General features: G+C 45.8%; 1 protein-coding gene across 1 annotated transcript in view; it reads left to right on the top strand.

Moving 5' to 3' along the window:
- The first annotated feature begins 7,820 nt into the window (after positions 1 to 7,820).
- Positions 7,821 to 23,595, top strand: part of ANKRD31 (ankyrin repeat domain 31) — an 87,778-nt gene continuing 72,003 nt past the window's right edge. The window contains exons 1-5 of the mRNA XM_058656185.1: positions 7,821 to 8,033; positions 11,030 to 11,061; positions 13,934 to 14,094; positions 20,958 to 21,539; positions 23,297 to 23,553. Coding sequence (XP_058512168.1) covers positions 7,930 to 8,033; positions 11,030 to 11,061; positions 13,934 to 14,094; positions 20,958 to 21,539; positions 23,297 to 23,553 — 1,136 coding nt within the window. The 5' untranslated portion in view covers positions 7,821 to 7,929. The remainder of the gene's footprint in view (positions 8,034 to 11,029; positions 11,062 to 13,933; positions 14,095 to 20,957; positions 21,540 to 23,296; positions 23,554 to 23,595) is intronic.

The raw sequence follows: 23,595 nt of genomic DNA, 5'->3' as shown, positions 1-23,595 counted from the left end.
TTCTTCAGGGAACCAGCTTGTCCAGTGATTACCCAGACCTCAACTCAGAATTGTCACAAAGAAATCATGTTATTTTTTTTCCTCTCTGCTAGACTATGCAGCCAAGCGAAAAGCTGACTTCTACTTAGCTCTGCTTGGTGTCTGTCCCCTAATGGTCAGTGTGTGCAGTGGCATGGGCTTCCTGTTCCACAGACACCATAGCGTGTGCTTGCACAAACCTAGATGGGGCAACCCTCTACAGCCCTAGGCTCCAAACCTGCCCAGCTGACTTGTACCGAGAACACAGGATGTGTGACTGCATTACTGTTGCAGGCAGCTGCGACACAGTGGTAAGTGGTCCTGTGTCTTAAGATTTTCAGGCCAGGAGAAGGGGCAGCCTTGTGGTTTGCAGGTCAAACTGCCCTGCGTCCCATGGCAGAGTGCTGGTGTGAGTCCAGCTCTGTGTCTCAAATTTTAAAAAATAAAATTTAGTTTATATTTGTAAAGATTTATTTGCTTGAAAGATAGAGTGGTAAGAAAAGAGGGACAGAGAGATCTTCCATCTGCTGGCTCATTTCCCAAATGCCCACAGCAGCTGGGGTTGGGCTAAGTCAAAGCCTGGAGCCAGGAATTCCATCAGGATCTCCTGCCTGGGAGACAGCGAGCTAAGTTCTTGAACCATAATCTGCTGCTTCCCAGGCCTATTAGCAGGAAGCTAGGCCGGAAATAGAGTAGCTGAAACTCCATCCAGTATGGGGTGTGGATGTAACACATGGTGGCTTAACCCACTGAACTACAATGTTTAAATGCAGGACAATGATTTTTGACAGTACTGTCATCCATCCTTCAAGGACAGGAAGCTGTTCTGAGCAATTCATCACTAGACAATTCTGTCATTGTGCAGACATCACAGTTACTTATACAAACCCTGATGCATGCGGAATCAGTGACTCAACGTGACCCTGGATGCAATCCAGGGACTTGGTGGGCAAAAGGCAAAGCAGCCCCCAGTGTACACTCACTTCCATGCTGCCCTCATTGGTACCATGTGGCGTTGGCCCCATCTCAGTCTCTGTACCCAGGGTCGGGTATCACATTGGATGAGCACCTGCTACCACAGATAACCTCATTTGATGACCTGTGATGACTTTGCCATGCTGAGCTCAGGCGAGGACACAAATATGGGGTCATCAGCCAACCCAGCACAGCGCTTTTCCTGCCTCGTGTCAGAAATCTCCGCTCTGCCAACACCTGTTTTCTTCTAATTCACATTCCCTGTGTGACTGACTTCAGGTCTCTTTGCACAAAGGTGCACAGGCAGCAGGCAGAGCACAGCTTCTTCCTTCGTGGGTATCATGTTGCTCCAGCGCTGCTGTGTCCAGATGAGCTTTTCTTCATGGAGCCGACGCCTCTGCTTAGGCTAAGGGCAGTCACGGTATAGGCCCTGGTGGGTTACTGCTGTCAGAGCTGAATATGGATAAGGCACGGTGGGACGAGAAGGTGCGCATCAGTCTCGCTTCCACCACTGTATGGAATGTCCCTCTCCTTCATTTTCAAGTTGTGGACATGATTATGGTAAGGAAGGTGCGGTCAGCAGACAAAAGGTAGGCAGTTTTCCAGATACAGAGGAGAAGACATTCCCAGCTAGCTTGTGATTGCACAGAGCTATGGTTTGGTCAGCAGTGGAGCATACATAGAACAGTGGCCTTGTAAGACCAGTGAGATCTGGGTTCCAGGGAACTGCAGGAGGAGGAGGGGGAGAGCCACCTCCAGAACTCCCAGGGCACAGCTGGGATGAGTTTTCCTCCCCAAACCCTTGGCTCCCCAGCGCCAGCATCCAGGCCTCCTGTTTTGTTTTTGTTTTTTTTTTCTAGAACAGAGGGCCTGGCACTTTTCTGCCTGGTTTAGGATAGGTCAAATGTCACTTGCTTCTCTGAACATGTTCTCCCTCTCAGCTGCCTATTTGTTTCCTCCAGGAACACACCACTCCCTGCATCACTCATTATGGGTGAAGCAAGGCCGGTAACGCAGGGAAGGCCTTTCCTTCCAGGGCACTGGGTCAGCATACAGACTGTTGGGTGGGATTTGGGAAGTTTTCTTTCTAATGGAAATGAGATAACAGAGCTGACATTTGGCTTCAATTTATCACCTTTACAAGTAAGGTATTTCCAAGAAGGAAAGTTTAAGATTGATAGTCTAAATGAAATGAAGCCATTGCAAATTAGATGTTAAAGATCACTGAAATTTCGTGCACAATACTAACAATTTTGTTCCTTAAAAAGATTCATATTTTGATACACTCTAACTTCATTTTATTTTGCCTTGTATTTTTTCATAAGTATTTATTGGTGTTGGGGAGGGGAAATTATCAGTCAAAAAGGAGTCTCTTGTGTCCACACCAGTAATGAAGAACAGGAAACCAGAGGTCCTGAAGGATTAGTCACATGCATGACTGCCTGACACTCATAGAAGAACAAGTCCAACATCACTGCAACCCAACATGAAGTGTGTCTGTGGTTAGGGTTAGTACTGTACTGGTCAGTCAGTACAGTTAGCACTGGTTGGTCAGTACTGTACCGGTGCTGTCCTGTCACTAATGCTTGTGGCCAAAGGTTAGGGTTTCAAAATGTCTTATGTAACCCTCCTGATTTCTGCCTTTAAAAATTTCCTCAATTTGTTTGAATACATTGATGGTGTAGCGTGATACGAGTGTTTTCGTTACAGTGGCCCACTCGTGCCAGGTAAATGCTACTTTAAGCCTGGCTGTCTTATTTGGGTTGATGGGGTAAAAAGGCCATAATTCTGCCTTCTTCGTTGGTATTTGATTGGCAGCCAGTCTGTCCCTCTCTTAAGCCAGATTCTTTTTCCTTTCCTTCTTCATCTGCCTTTCATCTAAGACTTCCCACTCTTCCTTCATATCCCCAACACTGAATTGTGTCAGAAATCTCCGCTCGATCAGTTTCCTGCATATTGGATTTGTTAATTAAATGTTCATAGTATTGACAGTATTTCCTCTCACCCCATGCCCCTCCCATAAGTAACTGATCCTGGAGTGGCAGGTTTGGTTGCTCTCTCGCAGCCTGGGACACTAAGCAGGTGGTGCTCTGGCCATGTTCCTATTGTATTCAGCCAGGAAGAACATGCTTGTTGCTTCACGTTCAGTGGCTCTGAGATCGATCGACTCTGTAAACTTCCCCACCATCCTTCCAACTAACAGCTGTAACAGTCATTGCCTAGATTTGTTGCTTCATGGGTTACAAATGATGATTTTCTGATTCTGTCATATTTTCTGTATTTATTAACTGTGATTTTTCTTTTCTTTTAAAAAAATTATTTGAGGGCTCGGCAGCGTGGCCTAGCGGCTAAAGTCCTCGCCTTGAACGTGCCAGGATCCCATATGTGCGCCGGTTCTAATCCCGGCAGCTCCACTTCGCAACCAGTTCCCTGCTTGTGGCCTGGGAAAGCAGTTGAGGATGGCCCAGACCTTTGGGACTCTGCACTCATGTGGGAGACCTGGAAGAGGTTCCTGGATCCTGGCTTCTGACTGGTTCATCTCCAGCCGTTGCGGTCACTTGGGGAGTGAATCATCAGATGGAAGATCTTCCTTTCTGTCTCTCCTCCTCTCTGTATATCTGACTTTCCAATTATAATAAAATAAATCTTTAAAAAAATTATTTGAAAGGCAGAATTACAGAGAGAGAAGAGAAAGAGATCTTCCATTTACAGGTTTGCTCCCCAAATGGCTGCAACGGTTGGGGCTAGGCCAAAGCCAGGCACCTCTTCTGGCTCCCCAATGTGGGTGGTTAACGGGGTCCATCGTCCAGCGAGTGAAGCTCCGACACAGGTGCTTGCTCTTATGAGGATTTATTGAAGGACAAGCTAATTACATAACATAACATAACATAACATAACATAACATAACAAGAAATCCAAGTATAATACAGAAGGGCAGTAACTACAGCATATTTACAGGCTTCCTCTGCTACTACTGCTACTACTCTACCACTACTCCTCTTTGTTCTTCTTCTTTGTTCTCTCTCAAACTTAGGTTAAAACCCTATCAACAGCCAATTGCAACAGGGCTGCTTGGCCACGCATCAAACACACCAATCACAGCCTTGATCACGCACACACACACCAATCACAACTCTGATCACGCGCACACCATGCAGACTGCATGAGACCTTGAACCAATCCTCTACAACTTCCTAAAACTTGTTTACTGCCTTTGTGCCGTGAGAAGACAATAACAAGCGCCATCTTGGGGCAAAGTCCCGCTCTCTACAGGTGGTGACCTAAGGACTAGTGCCACCTTCTGCTGCTTTCTCAGAAGCACCGCAGGGAGCTGGGTTGGAAGTGGTGTAGCAGGCCTGGCACAATGGCTCAGTGGCTAAATCCTTGCTTTACACGAACTAGGATCCCATATGGGCACCATTCCCCATCCCAACTGTTCCACTTGCCATCTGCTTATGACCTGGGAAAACAGTGGTGGATGACCCAAAGCCTTCAAACCCTTCACCCTTGTCCGAGAAAAAGTTCTTGGATCCTGGCTTTGGGTCAGCTTAGCTCTGGTCATTGTGGCTGTTTAGGGAGTGAACCAGCAGACTGAAGATAATTCTCTGTCTCTCTGTAAATCTGCCTTTCCAATGAAATAAGTAACTAACTAAGTAAGTAAGTAAGTAAATAAGTAAATCAGAAGTGGAGCATCTGGCCCTGAAACTGGTGGCCATATGGGATACCTACCTATGATTTTTCTATAAGGAAATATACAGGGGGCCTGGCACAATGGCTGAGTGACTAAGTCCTCGTTTTGTTAGGCACCAGGATCCCATATGGGTGCTGGTTCCTGTCCCAGCTGCTCCACTTCCCTTCCAGCTCTGTGCTGTGGCCTGGGAAAGCAGTGGAGGACAGCCCAAAGCCTTGGGACCGTGTACCCGCGTGGGAGACCTGGAAGAGTCTCCTTGCTCTTGGCTTCGGGTTGGCTCAGCTCTGTTCATTGCAGCCACTTGGGGAGTGAACCAGCAGATGAAAAATCTTTCTCCCTCTGTTTCTCCTTCTCTCTGTAAATCTGCCTTTCCAGTAAAAATAAATAAATCTTAAAAAAGGATAAATATATAGTGTTGTAAAAATGTATCTTCCCTTTATTAACTCTACTTATCCTAAAATATGGATTGTGTAGGAAAGGTATGGCTTAATTTTGTTCTTTTATTAATTTTAGGATAATAACTGCTTCCTCCAAAAGTAGCCAAGTTACTTAGTGAAGTTCCAGAGTTTAATATTTCTGATGTGTTTCAGTTTATTTGAATATTCAAAATCCAAATTAATTGGAGCAAAGCCAAACTCCTTCTTTTAAATACCGACTCTCAGACTCCTGTCACCATGACCTCTGGGAGCCCCTGGGGGCTCTTCTGGTTCCCACTCTGTGCTGTCCTGAAGTATTCAGTTTCCTAGAAAGAAGACTCCCCCCTGTAGAAGGCTCCTTCCTGCCCTTCTGCCTGTGCACTTTGGAGCTTGGTTACTCTCTAAAGGTGCAAAAATGACCAGCTGTCCCCCATCAAAGGAGAGGGCATTTTACAAAAGCCATTGGATTTGAGGCCCAGAAGTGTTCCCAAGTCACCAGCAGCCCTGCGTGGAGATGCTGTGAATACAGCGTGGATGATCCCTGAGCAGGAGGGGGTACAGGTGTCCAGGTGTGGACCCAACAGTGTCCTTATGTGTGTGTATGCTTCTCTCTGTCCTGCATCCTCACTGGGGCAAGGAACTGAGCAAGTTTAAATATCTACCCGGGGATTAGGATGGCCACACTGGGAAGTGACCACCCTGGTGCCCCAAGGTAGCCATGCATACAGGTGAATGCAGAGCTCCATGGACAACAGGCATAGCAGCTAGGAGAGGCTCAAGAGGAACGAGCCAATGATGGTGTCCAACGCATGGGCAGAAGTAGACAAGTAGGATCATGTCAAGCTAAGAGACTTTTGCATAGCCAAGGAAATAATAATTAGCAAAGTGAAGAGGCTACTGATGGAATGGGAGGAAATAATTGCAAACTATACATCCAATGAAGGATTAACATCCTGAAGATATAAGAAAGCCAACAATAAAACAACCCAGTTAAGAAATGGGCAAGAGGCTGGCACTGTGGGATAGCAGGGTAAGCCAGCAGTTTGAAGTCTGGCTGCTCCACTTCTGCTTTCGATCCTTGCTAACGAATCTGGGAAAGTAGAGGACAGCTCGAAAATGTGAACTCCTGCACCCACAAGGCACAGCTCCTGGCTTCTGGCTCCAACCTGCCTCAGCCCTGACCATTGCTGCCCTTTGGGGGTTATCTTTTATCTGTTTTGTCCCATTTATGTATAACTGCCTTTCAAAAGAAAAAAAAGTAAAAAGAAATGGACAATAGGAAGATTATGGAGCAAGAGATGAGCAGGCATTTTTCAAAGGAAGAACAATTGCTCATATTGCTAGCTATCAGGGAACTGCAAATAAAAACCATGAAATATCACCTTAGTGCAACTTACAACAAATTCAAAAACCATAAGTGCTGGCTTTGGGACCCTGCACCCACGTGGGAGACCCAGAGGAAGCTACTGGGTTCCGATCAGTTCAGCACCGGTGGTTGAGGCCAGTTGGGGAGTGAATCAGCAGGTGGAAGATCTTCCTTTCTGTCTCTCCTCTTCGTATATCTTCCATTCCAATAAAAATAAGTACATCTTTAAAAAATTCATTCTAAAACCTCCAACATACACTTACAAACAACAAACTAGCAAGTGTTTTAAATAATGGCTTATTTATTACCAAATTCTATAAAGAATAATGGCAAAATCACTCCTTGTACTGAGAAGGGCAGTGAATTGGGGTCAGGGAAACATTTCGCCTCATCTGTTTTCTTGGCAAATCTTTCTAGGCCTGCCATGTTAGACGCCGGACATGCCTAGGTGAATTCCGGTCCCTGGAGGCAGAAGGTGCCTTCTCAGCTCCTCACCGGGCAGGTAGAGTTCCCCCGGCTTTGTTTTGAAGGTCTAGATTAAAAACCCTCACATACGCTGAAACACACAAAACATGAACAGTTCCAGCTGCTTCTTTAAGAGGAGACACTGGTTATTCTTGGAGGCGGCTGTTAAAAGACACGGGGAATGAAACAGACGCGTTGACTGTGCTTTTTACGCACAATCCGTATTTCAAGATAGCCAGAATTGGTGACGGAATTGCAGCAACCAAGACCGGAGGAAGGCTGCGCAGGGCACCAACGCAGGGGCGAACTGCGGTCTGAGACTTCTTCACCACGGAGGCCGGGAGGGCAGCGCCGGCCGGTGCACCTGCACCTCACAAGCCCTCCTGACTCTCCCACGCAGTCACTGCTTTCGGCGCGGGACACAGGGTCGGGGCGTGCGGCCGGCTGTGGCTGTGGCGCGGGGCTCGCGGGAGGCGGAGCTGTGGCGCGGGGCTCGAAGGCGGGGCTCGCGGGAGGCGGGGTCGGGGCGCGCGGGAAGCGGCGGCTGTGGCGCGGGGCTCGCGGGAGGCGGGGTCGGGGCTCGCGGGAGGCGGGGTCGGGGCGCGCGGCCGGCGGCGGCTGTGGCGCGGGGCTCGCGGGAGGCGGGGTCGGGGCGCGCGGGAGGCGGGGTCGGGGCGCGCGGGAGGCGGGGTCGGGGCGCGCGGCCGGCGGCGGCTGTGGCGCGGGGCGCGCGGGAGGCGGGGTCGGGGCGCGCGGCCGGCGGCGGCTGTGGCGCGGGGCTCGCGGGAGGCGGGGTCGGGGCGCGCGGGAGGCGGTGGCTGTGCGCGGCGGCCCACTGCTGGCGGCGCACGGGAAGTCGCGGGGCCGCTTCGCTTGTCACGAGGAGGTCCGGTTCTTGTGAGGGAGTCACTGTCCTCATTGTTTTGAATTGACGGTCTCTCAGCCCTCAAAGCGTCCTGGAGAAGGAGGGTAACGGAGACTCGGAGCGTGAGGCCACGATGGAGGAGTGCGCGCAGGCCCTGGAGTGGGACAGTGACGAGACCGTGGTGGGGGGGTCGATGACGGAGAGCGAGCCCGAGGAAGAGGAGCTGCCCTGGAGAAGGTGACGCCCGAGTGCACGGCGCCAGGCGGAGCGCCCTCGCGGGCGGCGGCCGGGTTCGAGGGCCGCACGCGGCTGTCCTGCTTTCCTCAGCGGAGCCAGGCTGAAGGGCTTGTTGGGTTTGGGATTGAAGGACTTGGACACCGAGGTGGTGAGGCCAGCGTGAGCTATCTTAGGGACAGCTGTGAGGGTGGTGTCGGGGTCCCGTTTCTGTCACGTGGAGGGGAGGTGGTGGCTGCCTCGCAGCTGCACAGCTGCATGGAGTCCTCAGGCCGCGTGTCAGGACCCGAGTGGGTCGCCACCCTGGATGTCCGAGCAGCCCTCTGCGACACCCCCCCCGTTTATGTTCTCGCACAGCGAAGTTTTTTTGTCCTCTCCGCTGTCAATATTTTGTTTTCTTTGATTCTGTACAGTTTATAGTAAGTCTGCGTATGATTCTCTTAGTGTTTTTCTTGTTTTGGGCTTCACTGAGCTTTTTGAATCTGTAGATTCATTTTTTTCAATCAAGTTTAGGATTTTTTTCTGTCATGAATCCTTAAAAAAATTTTTTTTTCGTGAACTAGTTTTTTTAACCTTCCTTTTCATTCTTCCGTGGCATGAAGATTAGATCTCCTGCCGTTGTGTCCCAGGTCCTGAGTCTGATCGCTAGCTAACTGATGGTGTAATATGATGCTCTGCACCTCAGGTTCACTGGTCACCTCAGTTCTGTTCTTGAGCCTATTTGATAATTTTTTTCTAGTTTTGGATATTTTCTTCTAAAATCTATATTTGATTCTCTTTTGTGTTTCTGATTTATTTGAGAGCTTCAGTCTCTCTCTTTTTTTTAAGTATTTTGATTTATTTTAAAGTAGATGATGCGGAGAAATACTGAGAAAGACATCTGGTTTACCCTCCAGATGACTGCAGCAGCCAGGGATGGTCGGGCAGAAGCTTCAGAAATGTATTCAAAATGCACCCCCCCTTTTCTTTTTTTATAATTTTCACTTTTTTGTAAACTAGTCAAGAGAAACACACAGGCATTGATTTTACCTTTGCTAGGCAGATTGAGTTACATGCTGAGTACTATGGCTTAACTAAGGATGGTTTAATTGATAAGAAACAGTTTCTTTTAAAAATATTTTTTTCCAATAACAAACTAAGGAAGCATGGTAGATTAGAATGTCAGTCTTTTGTATGCTAACGGAACGATGATTGGACGTGCATAGTGGTCCTGCATGGTCACTCATATCACAAAAGGAGTGACACCCACTTTTGTCCTGTGTTAGTGCACACACGTTCACAAAAGTGAACTTTAATTAGATCGAACTTCTGAAGCTAATGGCCATTTTACAGATAATTTATAGGACGGAAGAACATGTTAAGCGACATGCACTCAATAAGCAAAAATGTGAGATTGTATGGGAAGAACAGCGTGATCTCTTCAACAAGTTTTGAGCGGGTAAAAGGAAGGATCAGGTGTACATGTAGGGCCAGCATGTGCTGTAGCCCTCTGGACACCCACACCTCCAGTCCTGCCTCTGTTTCTAAGGTGTCCCTTGCATGCAGCAGGTGAATGTACCAGTGTGTGTTGTTGCCTCCCACGTGGGAGACTGTTGTGGGCATGTGGGGCGTGAGCCAGCAAATGCAAGGTCTCTTCCTGTCTGTCTGTCTTTTAAATAAAAGAAATAGTCTTGCTAGACATAGCAGCCAATGTAGTGTGTGCACCTTGGCACAGTTAGACAGTGTGATTACTGAATAGTGGTTTCCTATTACTGTGTAATACTTTAAGCTCAATGTCTTAAAGCAGTGAATATTTGTTATCCTAAAGCTGCTGTCTTTGGGAATCCAGGTGTGACCTACCCAGGACATCTGGCTCACAATATTTAACAAGGCTGGATTTCAGTGTCAAGCTGGGCTGCTCTCATTTCAGGACTGCAGTGGGAAGGATGTTCTATTCAAAAGGAGTTCTTATGTTCCTTAATCAAAAATGAAATATTTCCACATAAGATGAATTAAAATGTTTTGAATTATTTTCAGAATAAAAACCCTAATCCCTTGGGAGGCCTGTGGGGTGAAGAGGAATAGTGAGGGAGGGGAGGTTATAGAGGAAATGACACGTGAACTATTGTTTAAAGCTGGGTGACTGATAAATTTTTGTTTGTTGCTATGTGAAGTTGGGTCATGAGAAAATAATAATAGTAACAACAAAAAGCAATATATACTACCAAACATCTTAACACCTTAGTAATCTGATTCATGGTTGAATTTTTGGATTCTAGGAAGTTTTTTTTAAAAGATTTATTTATTTTTATTGGAAAGTCAGACATACAGAGAGGAGGAGAGACAGAAAGATCTTCCGTCGATGGTTCCCTCCCCAAGTGACCGCAACGGCTGGAGCTGAGCCAATCCGAAGCCAGGAGTCAGCAGCCTCTTCCTGGTCTCTCACATGGGTGCAGGGTCCCAAGGCTTTGGGCTGTCCTCCACTGGTTTCCCAGGCCACAAGCAGGGAGCTGGATGGGAAGTGGAGCTGCTGGGATTAGAACCGGCACGCATATGAGATCCTGGCCCATTCAAGGCGAGGACTTTAACTCGCTATGCTATCGAGTCGGGCCCTAAAGTGTGTATTTTTAAAATGATGTTTTGAAATAGAAATATTAGTATTAGTGCAACTAAAATTTTTAGCTAGTTTAGATGTACTAAAAGGTAAAAATGTTAATTGATGCCTGTGCCGCGTGTTGGCTCAATGCCCCAGGTTTGGAGCTCCCCTCCGCCCCTGCTGCAGCAGCTAACGCTGACCTTGGGGTCTGTGGCGGCAACTCAAGTAACTGGGCTCCTGCTATGCTTGGGAGTCCTAGATTGAGTTCTGCTCTTGGCGGCAGCTGGCTCAGTCCTGGCTCTTGTAAGCATTTGGAGAATGAACCTGTAGTTGAGAGCTCTGTGTTTTTCTGCTTATCAAATCAGATAAAATCGAAAGTTAATCTTTGTTTAGGAAACATAATTTAATTTTTTTTATTTGAAAGGTTGCTCTGTGGTGAAGACACGTCGCGTAGAGGTGAGTGCAGTCCACCCTCCTCTAAGAGTGCTATGTGGAGGGAGGATTATTCTTTTCACAAGGTAGCTCCTTTAACTTCCCAGGTGCCAAGCGCATATTAAGTGAATAATGTTTGGAGATGGGGCTGGGGTGATTATGTTAGATGTTGGTTTGGAGTCTGTCATTGAATCCTGGTGGTTTGGTAGTGTTGAAGCAACACAGACACGGGCCAAGGTGAGTGCTGCTTGTTTGCCGTATCATACTCCAGGCTACCTCATACTCGGACAGCAAGAAGGCCATTACCAGATAAGGCCTCTAGAGCCCTGAGCCATGGCATCAACATGCCTCAGGAGATTTAGTGCAGTAATGGAAGCTGTTTAATATGCCATGCACACAAAAAGCTCATGGAAAATAAGTGTTATGAAAAGACTATATGCATTTTCATTTTTGTTATAATGGAATTACTCTTAATTCTATTGTTAATGAACTTTCCAAAATATTTTTTTTAAAGATTTTATTCATTTTTACTGGAAAGCCAGATATACAGAGAGGAGGAGAGACAGAGAGGAAGATCTTCCATCCGATGATTCACTCCCCAAGTGAGCCGCAATGGCCGGTGCTGCGCCAATCTGAAACCAGGAACCTGGAACCTCTTCCGGGTCTCCCACGCGGGTGCAGGGTGTCAAAGCATTGGGCCGTCCTCGACTGCTTTCCCAGGCCACAAGCAGGGAGCTGGACGGGAAGTGGAGCTGCCGGGATTAGAACTGGCGTCCATGTGGGATCCCAGGGCTTTCAAGGCGAGGACTTTAGCTGCTAGGCCATGCCGCTGGGCCCTCCAAAATATTTTTTTAGTTCAGTTTTTTATTTTCTTTTTCTTTTTTAAAAAAATATGTATCTTCATTTTTATTGGAAAGTCAGATATACAGAGAGGAGGAGAGACAAGAGAGAAAGATATTCCATCCGATGATTCACTCCCCAAGTGAGCGCAATGGCCGGTGCTGTGCTGATCCGAAGCCAGGAGTCAGGAACTTCTTCCAGGTCTCCCACATTGGTGCAGAGTCCCAAGACTTTGGACTGTCCTGGACTGCTTTCCCAGGCCACAAGCAGGAAGCTGGATGTGAAGTGGAGCTGCAGGGATTAGAACTGGCACGCATATGGGATCCTGGCACGTTCAAGGCGAGGACTTTAGCCGCCGGGCCCAAGTTTATTTTTATTGAAAGACATATTTTACAGAGAGAAGGAGAGACACAGAAAGATCATCCATCTACTGGTTCATTCCCCAAATGGCTTCAATGGCTGATCTGAAGCCAGGAGCTTCTATCAGATTTCCCATGCAGGTGTAGGGTCCCAAGGCGTTGGGCCATCCTCGATTGCTTTCTCAGGCCACAAGTTGGGAGCTGGATGGGAAGTGGAGCAGCTGGGACCTGAGTTGGCACCCATATTGGATCCTGACATTTGCAAGGGGAGAATAGCCAGTGAGCCATCTGTCCGTGGCCAGCATATCTATCTTTAAAAGTGTCGGTTAGACACCGGTTCTCTGTACCCCAAGATCTGCTCTGCCCCAGGAGCTGTAGGAATGCTGGTTTATTTCCTTTACAACTTTTCCCCGACTTTGGAGGGTATCCGGAGACAGATGTTAAGGAGAAGAAGATCTGTAATACATACATTGTTGTTCTGTAGCCCACAGCATGTTCTCATCGGACGCTTCAATGGATAGCTGCAGTGCAGTAGGAATTGTTTTTCCCTGCTTGTAACTGGGAGCAGGAATGTGCAATATTTGTCTCCTGATGCCTTCTTAGGATATGTGAAGTGTTAGCAGGAAAGAGAGGTCTGTTTTAATATTTCAGCCAGATTTTTTTCTTTCTTTTCCAAATGGATAGGCTTTTGTTTTATTTCCTCATTACTAAAAATGTAAAATCCTGCAGTGGGCATTTGGCAGTGCAGTGAAGTTGTGTCTCCTGTCCGAGTGCCTGGTTGGAATCCTACCTGCTCCGCTTCCGATCCAGCCTTCCTGGGAAGTGGCAGGAGATGGAGCAAGGGACTTGGGTCCCTGACACACCTAGAGGACACCAAGGTGTTTTTTTTTTTTTTTTTTGGCATAATTTTCTAGGAACCTATAAGGTGAAGAAAGTTTAATATGGACCTAATTTGCCATTTTGGAAAGAAAACTGACATTTTTGGGATTGTACAGCAGCATTATGAATTCTTATCATGACCTAAAATTAAGTTTACTATATGTGCTGCCTAGACGAGTACAAAAAAACAAATAGTCTTTCTTGTGGTGTTTAAGACTCTTGGGCCCGGCAGCGTGGCTAGTGGCTACAGTCCTTGCTCTGAACGTGCTGGGATCCCATATGAGCACCGGTTCTAATCCCGGCAGCTCCACTTCCCATCCAGCTCCCTGCTTGTGGCCTGGGAAAGCAGTCGAGGACGGCCCAAAGCCTTGGGTTCCTGCACCCGTGTGGGAGACCTGGAGGAGGTTCCAGGTTCCTGGCTTCGGATCGGCGCAGCACCGGCAGTTGCGCTCAGTTGGGGAGTGAATCATCGGATGGAAGATCTTCCTCTCTGTCTCTCCTCCTCTCTGTATACCCTCCTTTCCAATAAAAAGAAATAAATCTTTTAAAAAAGAAAGACTATACCTTTAAGTACATGTTCTTTGCATTCCTTCATTCTGAGATAAAGAACTATCAAGCATTATTTTATTCAATGTAGCATACATGTTTCCTCCTGATTTGTAATTTTAAAACATTGGGACATAAAGTAGTAATTAAGAAATTAGGATCTGCAAAATAGCTTTCAATGACATCTTGTTGTGCTTGTGAAATTCTGGAGTTGTTGCAAAGCCCAGCAGTAAAACCATTGCAGAGGACTTAATGATCATATTTCCTCTTAGGTCTGCTTTCTCCTGAGATTCCCCTTGGATTCAAACACTGCAAGGGTCCACAGACACAAGTGGATGAAAGCGTGCTGATGCCCGTTCCTGGAGCGGGTACGCCCTCACAGGTGTGGAGCGTGTTGACCAAGTACGGTTATTACCAACTGCAAGTGTTGTCTCTTAAAGGAGGACATTCCTGATCACTGTCTGTATTATTTTGCTTCTTTCTCATTGCATGTTCAGTGTTTTTAGCTGTTCTTAAGCAGTCATTCGGTTTCTTTGTTGCAGTTTGGTGAAAGCTGGTCATTTTGGTGGGGGAGAGTTGATTTTAAAGTATTTCCTTTTGTCTTTAACTATTGCATGGTTTTATTTTTCTGGCAGAGAAGTGGCAGTGAAAAGAACAGGTTAAAATAGAATATAATAACTCCAATTTTGCATGTGAATCTTATATCAGAAATCATCTTAAATGGGTAACGAAGGTACTCTCTGGTATAATTTGAAATGAACTACTGAAGACCTTTGGATTTTTTCTGTGCATGTACATTGTAGGCACATAGTTAAAAAATTCTTAATTAATTATTAATAATTCTTATGAGGCCTTTTAATGTAAACACCGCAGGAAGAACTTTATTGGGTTTGATTCAGTGGCTAACTTCCCATGGACACGTTGGCTAATCAGAAAGGCCTACTTTAGGAAGTGGAAGGGATATGTAGATCGGTAAGCAGGTGGATAGGTAGACTGTTTATTCATTCATCCATTTATTTGCTATGTATGTATGTATTTGAAAGGTAGAGAGGGAAAGATCTTCCATCCTCACTTCCTGAGTGGCCACAGTGGCCAAGGCTGGGCCAAGCTGAAATTAGGAGCCTAGAGTTCATCTGGGTCTCTCATGTGGATGGCAGAGACCCAAGCATTTGAGCCTTTTTTTTTTTAAATATACATTTTTTTTTTGAGATCTATTTGTTTTTAATTGGAAAGTTAGATTTATAGAGAGAAGGAGAGACCGAAAGGTCTTCCATCTGCTGGTTCACTCCTCAAGTGGCCATAATGGCTGGAGCTAAACCAATCAGGAACCAGAAGCTTCTTCTAGGTCTCTCATGTGGGTGCAGGATCTCAAGGTTTTGGGCCATCCTCAACTGCTTTTCCAGGCCACAAGCAGAGAACTGTATGTAAAGTGGAGCAGCCGGGACACGACCCGGCACCCATATGTGATCCTGGTACACACTAGGCAAGGACTTTAGCCACTACGCTACTGTGTTGGGCCTGGCCTTGATGTCTTGTCACTTGATTCATGAATCCTGTAATAGTTACATTCTCTCCTACTATTGCCTGAGAGGTATATTTCTGGGCCACACTAACACAAGATGACTTCAAAACCCTGACCTTCGGCTCCCATGAGCTGATCAGTAATGAATGGAGTTACTCAGTCTCCTTCACAGTCCTGGCATCAGCAGGCCTGAAAACTCTTGTTTCCTGCTGTCAGGTTGGTACACACTCCTCTGCTGCCCCCTGCTGTTACCTGCAGGCATCTGTGAGAAGCCCAAGACAGAGCAGAGGGTGCACCTCTTAGGTGTAACTGTCAGGGACCACCAGCACACAGCTGTGTTTTCTGTGCACCTTCACCTGTCACTGTGAGAGCAACAGTGTGTGCATTCCTGGAAGGTTCTAGTGTTGTTCTTTGGCCTGTCCTAACCTGAGCCAGGCCTCTTTGGAGCTGAGCTCCTGATCTCACAATGTCCTTTTTTGGATTCTTCAATTCCTCTATTCCAGGTAAAACTTAGGATCCTGGAATTGCTGTCTTTGCCTGAAGTTAAAGAGTCTTAAAAATATTGTGGCTGTAGGAGAACAAGAGCAGGGTTCTGGGTCAGGATTTGTTTTGTTTATCTGAGCGGCAAAGTTCCAGAGGGAGGGAAAGAGGAGGAGAGAAAGATAAAGTGAGAGAATGAATGCAACCTATCTTCCATCTGCACGTTCATTCCCCGAATGGGCCAGACTGAAGCCAGGAGCAAGCGCTCATCCAGGACACCCATGTGGGTGGTGGGGGAACAAGTGTTTGTGCCATTTTCTGCTGCTTTCCCAGGTGACACAGCCAGGAGGATTCTAAACTGGTACTCATATGGGGTGCCAGTATTGAAGGTGGCTGCTTAATGTGCTGTGCCACAGCGCTGGCCCCAGACAGCTTTTAAATGGTCAAACCAGTTTCTGATTGGCTTGTACTTAAAGACTAGTGATTGGAATTTCAGAATTTAAGCATTTAAGAATACTAAAACAATGAACATGTGGCACCATTTATACAGATAAAACATGTAAAATGCTATCATGTGGTAATACTGGAATGAATTGCTTTGGGGAGTCCCAGAAATATCTAAGAAGTATGTAAATTATTCTGTTGTATTAATCCTTGGAGGTTCCTCAGTATGCCTCCTTAGGAGACCTGTCTCCTGACAGGCCCCCTGAGCTCTGCCAGCCTGGAAGTCCCTCAGTGTGCTTTCTTCCCAGGAGGCCTCTCTCCTGACAGGCCCCCTGAACTCTGCAGCCTGGAAGCCCTCGGTCCACCTCCTGAGATTCTTTCCCTGTCTGGACCTCTGACCTTTGTCAGTCTTGGGAAATGGACACATGGGTAACTGATGGGATTACTGTATAGGGATGTCTTGTCTGTAAATGATATTGACTATTAATTGTGGAAGACTGAAATTCTCAAAGTATATTATTTTCTTTATTGTGTGAAAGTTAAGGGAAATTAGTTTTATATGTTTAAATATTTATTTTATTTATTTGAAAGGCAGAATTGCAGAGAGAGAGGGGAAAACAGAGAAAGAGAGATCTTTCATCCACAAGTTTACTCCCCAGATAGCTGCAGGGGACAGGGCTAGTCCCGAAGCCAGGAACTTCATCCAAGTCTCTCACATGGATAAGGAGCCCAAGCATTTGGGGCATCTTCCTCTGCTTTCTCAGGCACATCAAAAGGGCGCTAGATCAGAAGTGGAGCAGCTGGGACTTGAACGGTGCCCATATGGGATGCTGATGTCACACATGGAGACCTTACCTATTTTGCCACAATGCCAGCACCTAACAGATTTTAAAAACTTTAATGTTGATCATAGAAACAGAGGATACCCAAAGAGAGCTCTTTTTTACAAATATTTTTGATATTGACAACATATTTAAAGCAAGGATTTATTTTAATGTGATGAAAGTCAATATGCTGTGACATCTTAAAATGGAATCATTTTAACAGTATATTTCACCTTTGGAAAAAAAAAAGAACATAACTTCAGATTTTGTAGTATGACTTGGGAATTAGGCAGGATCAGTTTGACAACTGGTTCCTAGGAGAAATATTTGAATCCAGAATCTGGTGGGAATGGACCTTCAGCAACTTCATGCATTAATAAAAAGGGAAAAAGTAGAAATTGAAAATAAGGGACACTTTGGCTTCTGTTCACTTAAATCGTACAAATTTCTCAAGAGGCAAAAGTTAAGACAGAGAAAAGAGAGACAACCCTACAGAAGTCTCAGAAGATTTTGGGGAAAGGTATCGTGATATAGGTTTGACAGTCATATCTTAGAAAGAAATAATGCATACCAGATTTAATGGCAGTTAAACTCATATGTGCCAAAGAGCACAGTCAGAAGAACAGAAAGGCAACCCATGGGATGGGAAAAGCTGCTTGTGGAACGTGTCTGGTAAAGGATTGATGCCCAGAATATATAGAGGGTAGCAATTAAAATGTGCAGGGTAGGCATTGTAATGTAACAGGGTGAGCCACCATCTGGCACTCCTGTATCCCCTGTTGCTTTTGAACTTTGTCTCTGCTTCTGATCTAGCTTCCTGCTAACTGTGAGAGGCAGTAGGTGATGGCTGAAGACCTGGGGTCCCTGCCATGTGGGGGACCTGGATCAAGTCTGTGACTCCTTGCTTTTGCCTTGCCCAGCCCTGGCGCTTGGAGGCATTGGAGGAATGAACCACTGGAAGATTTTTCTCCCTCTCGCTTCCTCTTTCTTGGTTTCCTTTACTCTGCCTTTCAAATAAATAAACTTAAAATCAGCAAAGGATTTCCAATATATGTTTTACCAAAGAAGATAATATGAATGACTCAGTGCATTTGACTGTTCCAAGTGTTGGTAAGGATGTGAAGAACCCTGTGCACTGCAGTGGACTGTGAGATAGTCTACTTCTGTGGAGGATGATGTGGTTGATGCCTAGAAAATATTCCACAATTGTAATGTGACCCAGCAGTTCCATTTCTGCATGTGTTCCCAAAATAAGTGAAGGCAGGGGCCTGAAAAGTTGTTTCTGCACTTGCGTTCACAGCAGCATTATTCTCCCTAGCCATCAAAGATGGAAGCCAGGCAAGTATCCGTAGCAGATGAGTGCACAAGTGAACCATAGTGCAGGTATACAATGGAATACTGTTGAGCCTTGAAAAGGAAGGAGATACTGGCCCATGCTAACACCCTGAGTGAACCTTGAAGACACTGTAATAAGTGGAGTAAGGCAGTCGCAGAATGCAACCATTTTGTGATGCCCTTTGATATACCTCATTGTATACCTGGTGTGATCAGATTGATAGAGGCAGAAGGTCAAATGGAGCTTTTGCTGGTGGTGGTGGGGGGGCGGGAAGGAGAGGGGCAGGGAAGGAGAGGGGCAGGGTTAAGATTAGGGTTGTTAAGATTGATTTAGTTAAAAGGCAGATTCACAGAGAGAGAGAACTTCCAGATAGTTGCAGTAGCTGGGACTGGGCCCAGGTAAAGCCAGGATCTGGGAGCTTCTTCTGAAACTCCCACACACGTGCAGGGGCCTGAACATTTGATTCTCAGGGAGCAGGAGTGGAAGTGGAGCAGCTGGGATTCGAGCCAGTGCTAATGTGAGATGCCACTACCACGCTGCGCCCATCCTGCATCTTTTACTCTTCTATAGACCTTTATGTCTGGCTCAGTTCTCACCTTTTTTGTAGATGTGTTTCAGGTAACTGGTATGACCTTGACCACAGTAATTATTGCCTGTTTGACACTCAGTATTTATGCACAGTATCAGCATTTTCTAATCACTTCAACACTTTGGTATTAATAGGGCTTCTGGGAACAAGAATTTTTTGCATAAAAATGTTTAGAGAACACCATGTACTAAGTCCTCAAATATTTACAGTGTCCGTGCTGTGAAAAGTCTTGTGTAAAGCAAACTGTGTAACTTTCTTCAAGTGTTTTTCAAACAGTTGTGAAAATCTGGGACTGGCATCGTGACATAGTGGTTAAGCTGCTGCCTGTGATGCCAGCATCCCATTTAGGTGTGTGTTCAAGTTCCGGCTGCTTTCACTTGTAGTCTGGCTGCCTGCTGGTGTGTCCAGGAGAGCAGGGGTAAGCTGAGAGAAGCTCCTGGCTCCAGCTTGATCTGCTATGGTTGCCAGGCCATTTCAGAGTGAACCAGCATTTGGAGGAGCTTTTTCTGTTTCCCTCTGCTGGGAACTCTGCCTTTCAAGTAAGTGAATGTTTAAAACGAAGTCACCGGTACCTGCCTCCCCCCGGGGCTCACTGAGTTTTGCAGTTCAGTGAAACTGTTTGGTCTGAAGCGGTTTGTGCCACTCATTTTATGATTTTATGAGTGTTCTGTGACATTGTGTCCTACTGAATGTCTTGAGTAAAGCCCTGAATCTTCAGTTGGAAATGCAGTCAGTTCCTTTAGGAGAAAGCACAGTGCATCTGCCTTGACCTGAGTGGACAGAAGGGCTTCAAGTCAGAAGGAGCTTGGAGCTGTAACTCTTGGGAACAGTGATTTGTGGTCCAGCACATCAGCGGGTTTTGTTGTTGGAAAATTCTCAGCACCTTTGATGTTTGTTATGTTCCTGAGTGACTTGTAAGTGTATTCTGAAAGCAGTTTGAAAAGAGATTCTGGCAATACTTTGCTTGTGGAAATATTATAGGAATGGGTTTAATCTATTGAGATTATCTTTGCAATGCAAGCTATTGTTTTATGCCTGAAAAAAACATGGCCCAGAGATGTTAATTCATAACTTACGTAGAATTGTACCTCCTGTCCTTTGGCCATTTCACTTCATATTTACATGCTTGTGTTAAAAAGGGGGAATGAAGAGAAGGTGAAATGACACACATTTTATTCCTGGTTAATAATGTTTGTAATACTTGTCAGGGGAAGAGTCTGTATTCATTGGTTCAGTTGCCCATGGCAGTGCTTCCTCTTCTGTTAGAACAGGATTTAAACTTAGATGAGTGAGTACTTACATCTGTAAATATGATCCTGTCAGCACTACTCAGTGTTTGATTGTATATGGGAGAGTGGTAGAAAGTATTATTTTTATTGATGGAAGGTGGTGGTGTCAATAACACAAGGAATCACCATGTAAGGAGCTACACACAGAAACAAAGAGCAAACACTTGCTGGTCCTTTCTCCAAATGCCTGCACCACATGGCGAAGCCAGGAGCCAGGAATTCAGTCTATTTCTCCCATGTGAGTGTCAGGGACCTACTACATAACCCCGCCACTAGCCATATCCTAGGCTGTGCATCAGCAGAAAGCTGATTCAGCAATCAAGAATCCAGGTACTCTGATGTGAGATGCAGGAATCCTAACAGGTGTCTTAACTGCTAGGTTTAGTGTCTGTCCCTGAAACTTTTTTTTAAAAAAAGATTTATTTATTTTTGTTGGAAAGGCAGATTTACAGAGAGAAAGGAGAGATAGAAAGATCTTCTGTTTGCTGGCTCACTCCCCAAGTGGCCATAATGGCCAGAGCTGAACTGATCCAAAGCAAGGAGCAAGGCACTTTTTCTGGATCTCCCATGCGGGTGCAGGGCCCCAAGGCTTTGGGCCATCCTCTGCTACTTCCCCAGGCCACAAGCAGGGAGCTGGATGGGAAGGGGAGCAGCTGGGACATGAACTGGCACTCACATAAAATCCACACCTGGTCAAGGTGAGGATTTAACCACTAAGCCATCGTTCCAGGCCTGTCCCTGAAACTTTTCAGAAAGGCCTATAAACTAAATCAATTATAACAGCAAAGATTTCATTTTAAATGTCTTCTGTTTGGACTCCACAGGAACTGAGTGAAGAAAGAGATTTCCCAGAGAGGAGCTTCTTTTCCAGTGCTGCTACTGTGGTTCCGGGGACTGAAAGGGAGTCAGTGGTAGAGCTGGAGGTGTCAGCGACATCAGACACACTCGCTGAGCTGGGAAATGAAGTCGCACTGACCGTGGCTGGCGAGGAAATCTGCGATGAAGAGAGCTCTCTGGAAACTTTTGTGTCTGCCTTAGAGAGACAGATAACCTCACCAGGAAATGCCTGTGAGGAGAGGCTGAGTGACATGAAGAACAGCTCTGACCCAGGGATGTTAAAGAGCCTGTTGAGTCCTGTACTGACACCTCTGGTTGCCATGGTGGTGTGTGGAGGAGATTTCGTGCCTGACACTGGGGAGCTAGTCTCACCAGCTGAGCCGCCATTGACCCTGAGCCCATTTTCAGGAGCTGGGATGGGGCCCGTCTGTCCCAGCGCTAGGAATGAGGCCTTGGAAATGGAACCTGAAGCAGACTGCACACAGATTGCAGGCATGGCTTCCAAGCAAGGTTCTGAGTTAGCTGATCTGCAGGACAGACGGCTGTCAGCAGAGGAAGTAAGGCAGGTATGAGTTTGCCTTCTGCAGCGATGTTGACACCCAGAAGCTATTTCCTTATCTGCAGCATACAGTATCGTTTTAGAAATGCCTGTGGGGTAGAGTTTCCCAAGTATGACAAAACTGGGCAGATTTCTTCCCGGGAGGCCAGAGAAAACATGTCATCAGGTTGCTTATATAAGACTGCCCTTTGCGTTAATTTATACTTAGACATAGAATATATACTGTTGGGCTGCCTGGAACAGGGGCAGATTATGCCTCTTTGAAGGCTCTCAGGGTTTAGGCCTGCCAGCAGGCCTGGAAGTCACTGAGGGTGAGGCAGGTGGAGGCCTTGGGCTGCAAGAACCACCAAAGTCAAGCTCCTGAGGAATGTCCGCTTTATTATGCAGAAGTTACAGGTTTTAAGGGGTAAGGAAGGGGAGGGCAGGAGGGAGCCTTCCAGCAGACCCCACGCCCACCAAAAACGCTGTAATTGGCTGTATGACTCGTCTATCTCCCTAGATCTTCTGGTCATGTCAGAGGTCATGTGCAGGTGTGCTCCCCTTGACCTTGTAGCCATGTTGGAAGACTCAGCATGGCCCTTTTCCTGTTGGCAATTTGCATCCCCTGTGAAAAATTCAGACTTTACAGAATTGTAGCTCTAGTTTCTAGAGAGAGCATTATTGAAGTTTTTGTTTGTTTTTATCATGTCCTGTGTAAGGTTTATGTATACAAACTGAATTGTGCCATATGTATGCTTTGTAAGTTTTAAAATCTTTTAGCTTGCTGAATGGTGATCCACTGTTAGTATTTGTGTTATTATTTGTTTAACCAATTCACTAATGTGGTCATTTGTGTAGATTTCTCTCCATCTCTGTTTTTGAGGTTGGGGTTGTGGATATTCTGGCTGGACAAATGCTCCATTGAATACCCTTGGGAAGACTTAGTTAACCTGACACTGAACTCATGGTGCAGCACACACACCCAGAAAAATACTATACACAGTTTTGATCAACAACTCTCCAAACCTATGTGATAGAACTAAGAAAAAATCCAAAGAAAGAAAAGGTAATCAGGGAGAAAGGACAGCAAGGATAATGTGGAAAATCTGGAAAGAAGGAATAGGAAAAAGTTTTGGGAATTATGATCAATATTGATATGAGTGAAAACTCGGCAAGTCTATAAAGGTATAAAAGACATGAGAAAGGAAAAGTAAAAGAGTCACTAAGTTGAATACTACTCAGCTGACGTAAAAATGTGGAACTTACAACTTTGAGAAGCTTTTAATCTGTACGTAAAACAGGCTCAGGAAAGGTTTATATCTTCAGCAAAGCTAGTTCTAGAAGCTATTTTTAAGTAGCAGCTAGAGGAATTTGTGCTATGAACTTTTGAAGTCAGTATGTGCTCTCTTGTTTCACAAGGTACTACATGTTGCTTCTGAGCTGTGTAGAAGCTCCCTCCTCTGCCTGTAGGGCCTTTATAATTCTTCCTGAAGCTCCTCAGATACATGACCTACTTCCTGAAAAATTAAAGCATCATATTGAACTCATGTTGTCCCTTGGATTTTAAGAAAGAATATTGATGAAATTATTTTTCCTTAGGCTCTTGTTCAGCTCTTAAATATGCACTGCCATTTATTACATTAATTAGAAATTTTCATCTTGTTCACATGTTTGCAAATTCTTGAATTTTTGGAGGCATTTTGAAGGACAAGGTCAAATTTAATTCCTTCTGGTTTTTATAAGTGCTGTCATTGTGGAAATATTTACATTTTACAGACTCTGGAAGACCCAGATCCGATTGGATTGCAGCGTTTTGCCCACCAGAATGTCACCTCCTGTGAGCTGCTGAGTGATAAGGGAACTCCAGCTTCAGTGGAAAACAGCTGTGAGCAGGGAAGTGCACGTGTGCTGAGGAGATCCTGCAGAGTGGGGAGGCTGAAAGGCAGCATGAGCGCACAGCCCTCAGATGACGTTTTACCAAAAGTGCTGGGTGTCGAAGATCTGACAGGACAGTGTTCAGCTGGCACTCTCAGGTATGCTGCCGGAGGCAACCTGTACCTATTTGGTAAATAAGG

The sequence above is a fragment of the Ochotona princeps genome, chromosome 28, assembly GCF_030435755.1.
Source record: "Ochotona princeps isolate mOchPri1 chromosome 28, mOchPri1.hap1, whole genome shotgun sequence".
Taxonomy (NCBI): domain Eukaryota; kingdom Metazoa; phylum Chordata; class Mammalia; order Lagomorpha; family Ochotonidae; genus Ochotona; species Ochotona princeps.
The sequence above is the reverse complement of the archived record's forward strand: the minus strand, read 5'-3'. Positions and strand labels throughout refer to the sequence as shown.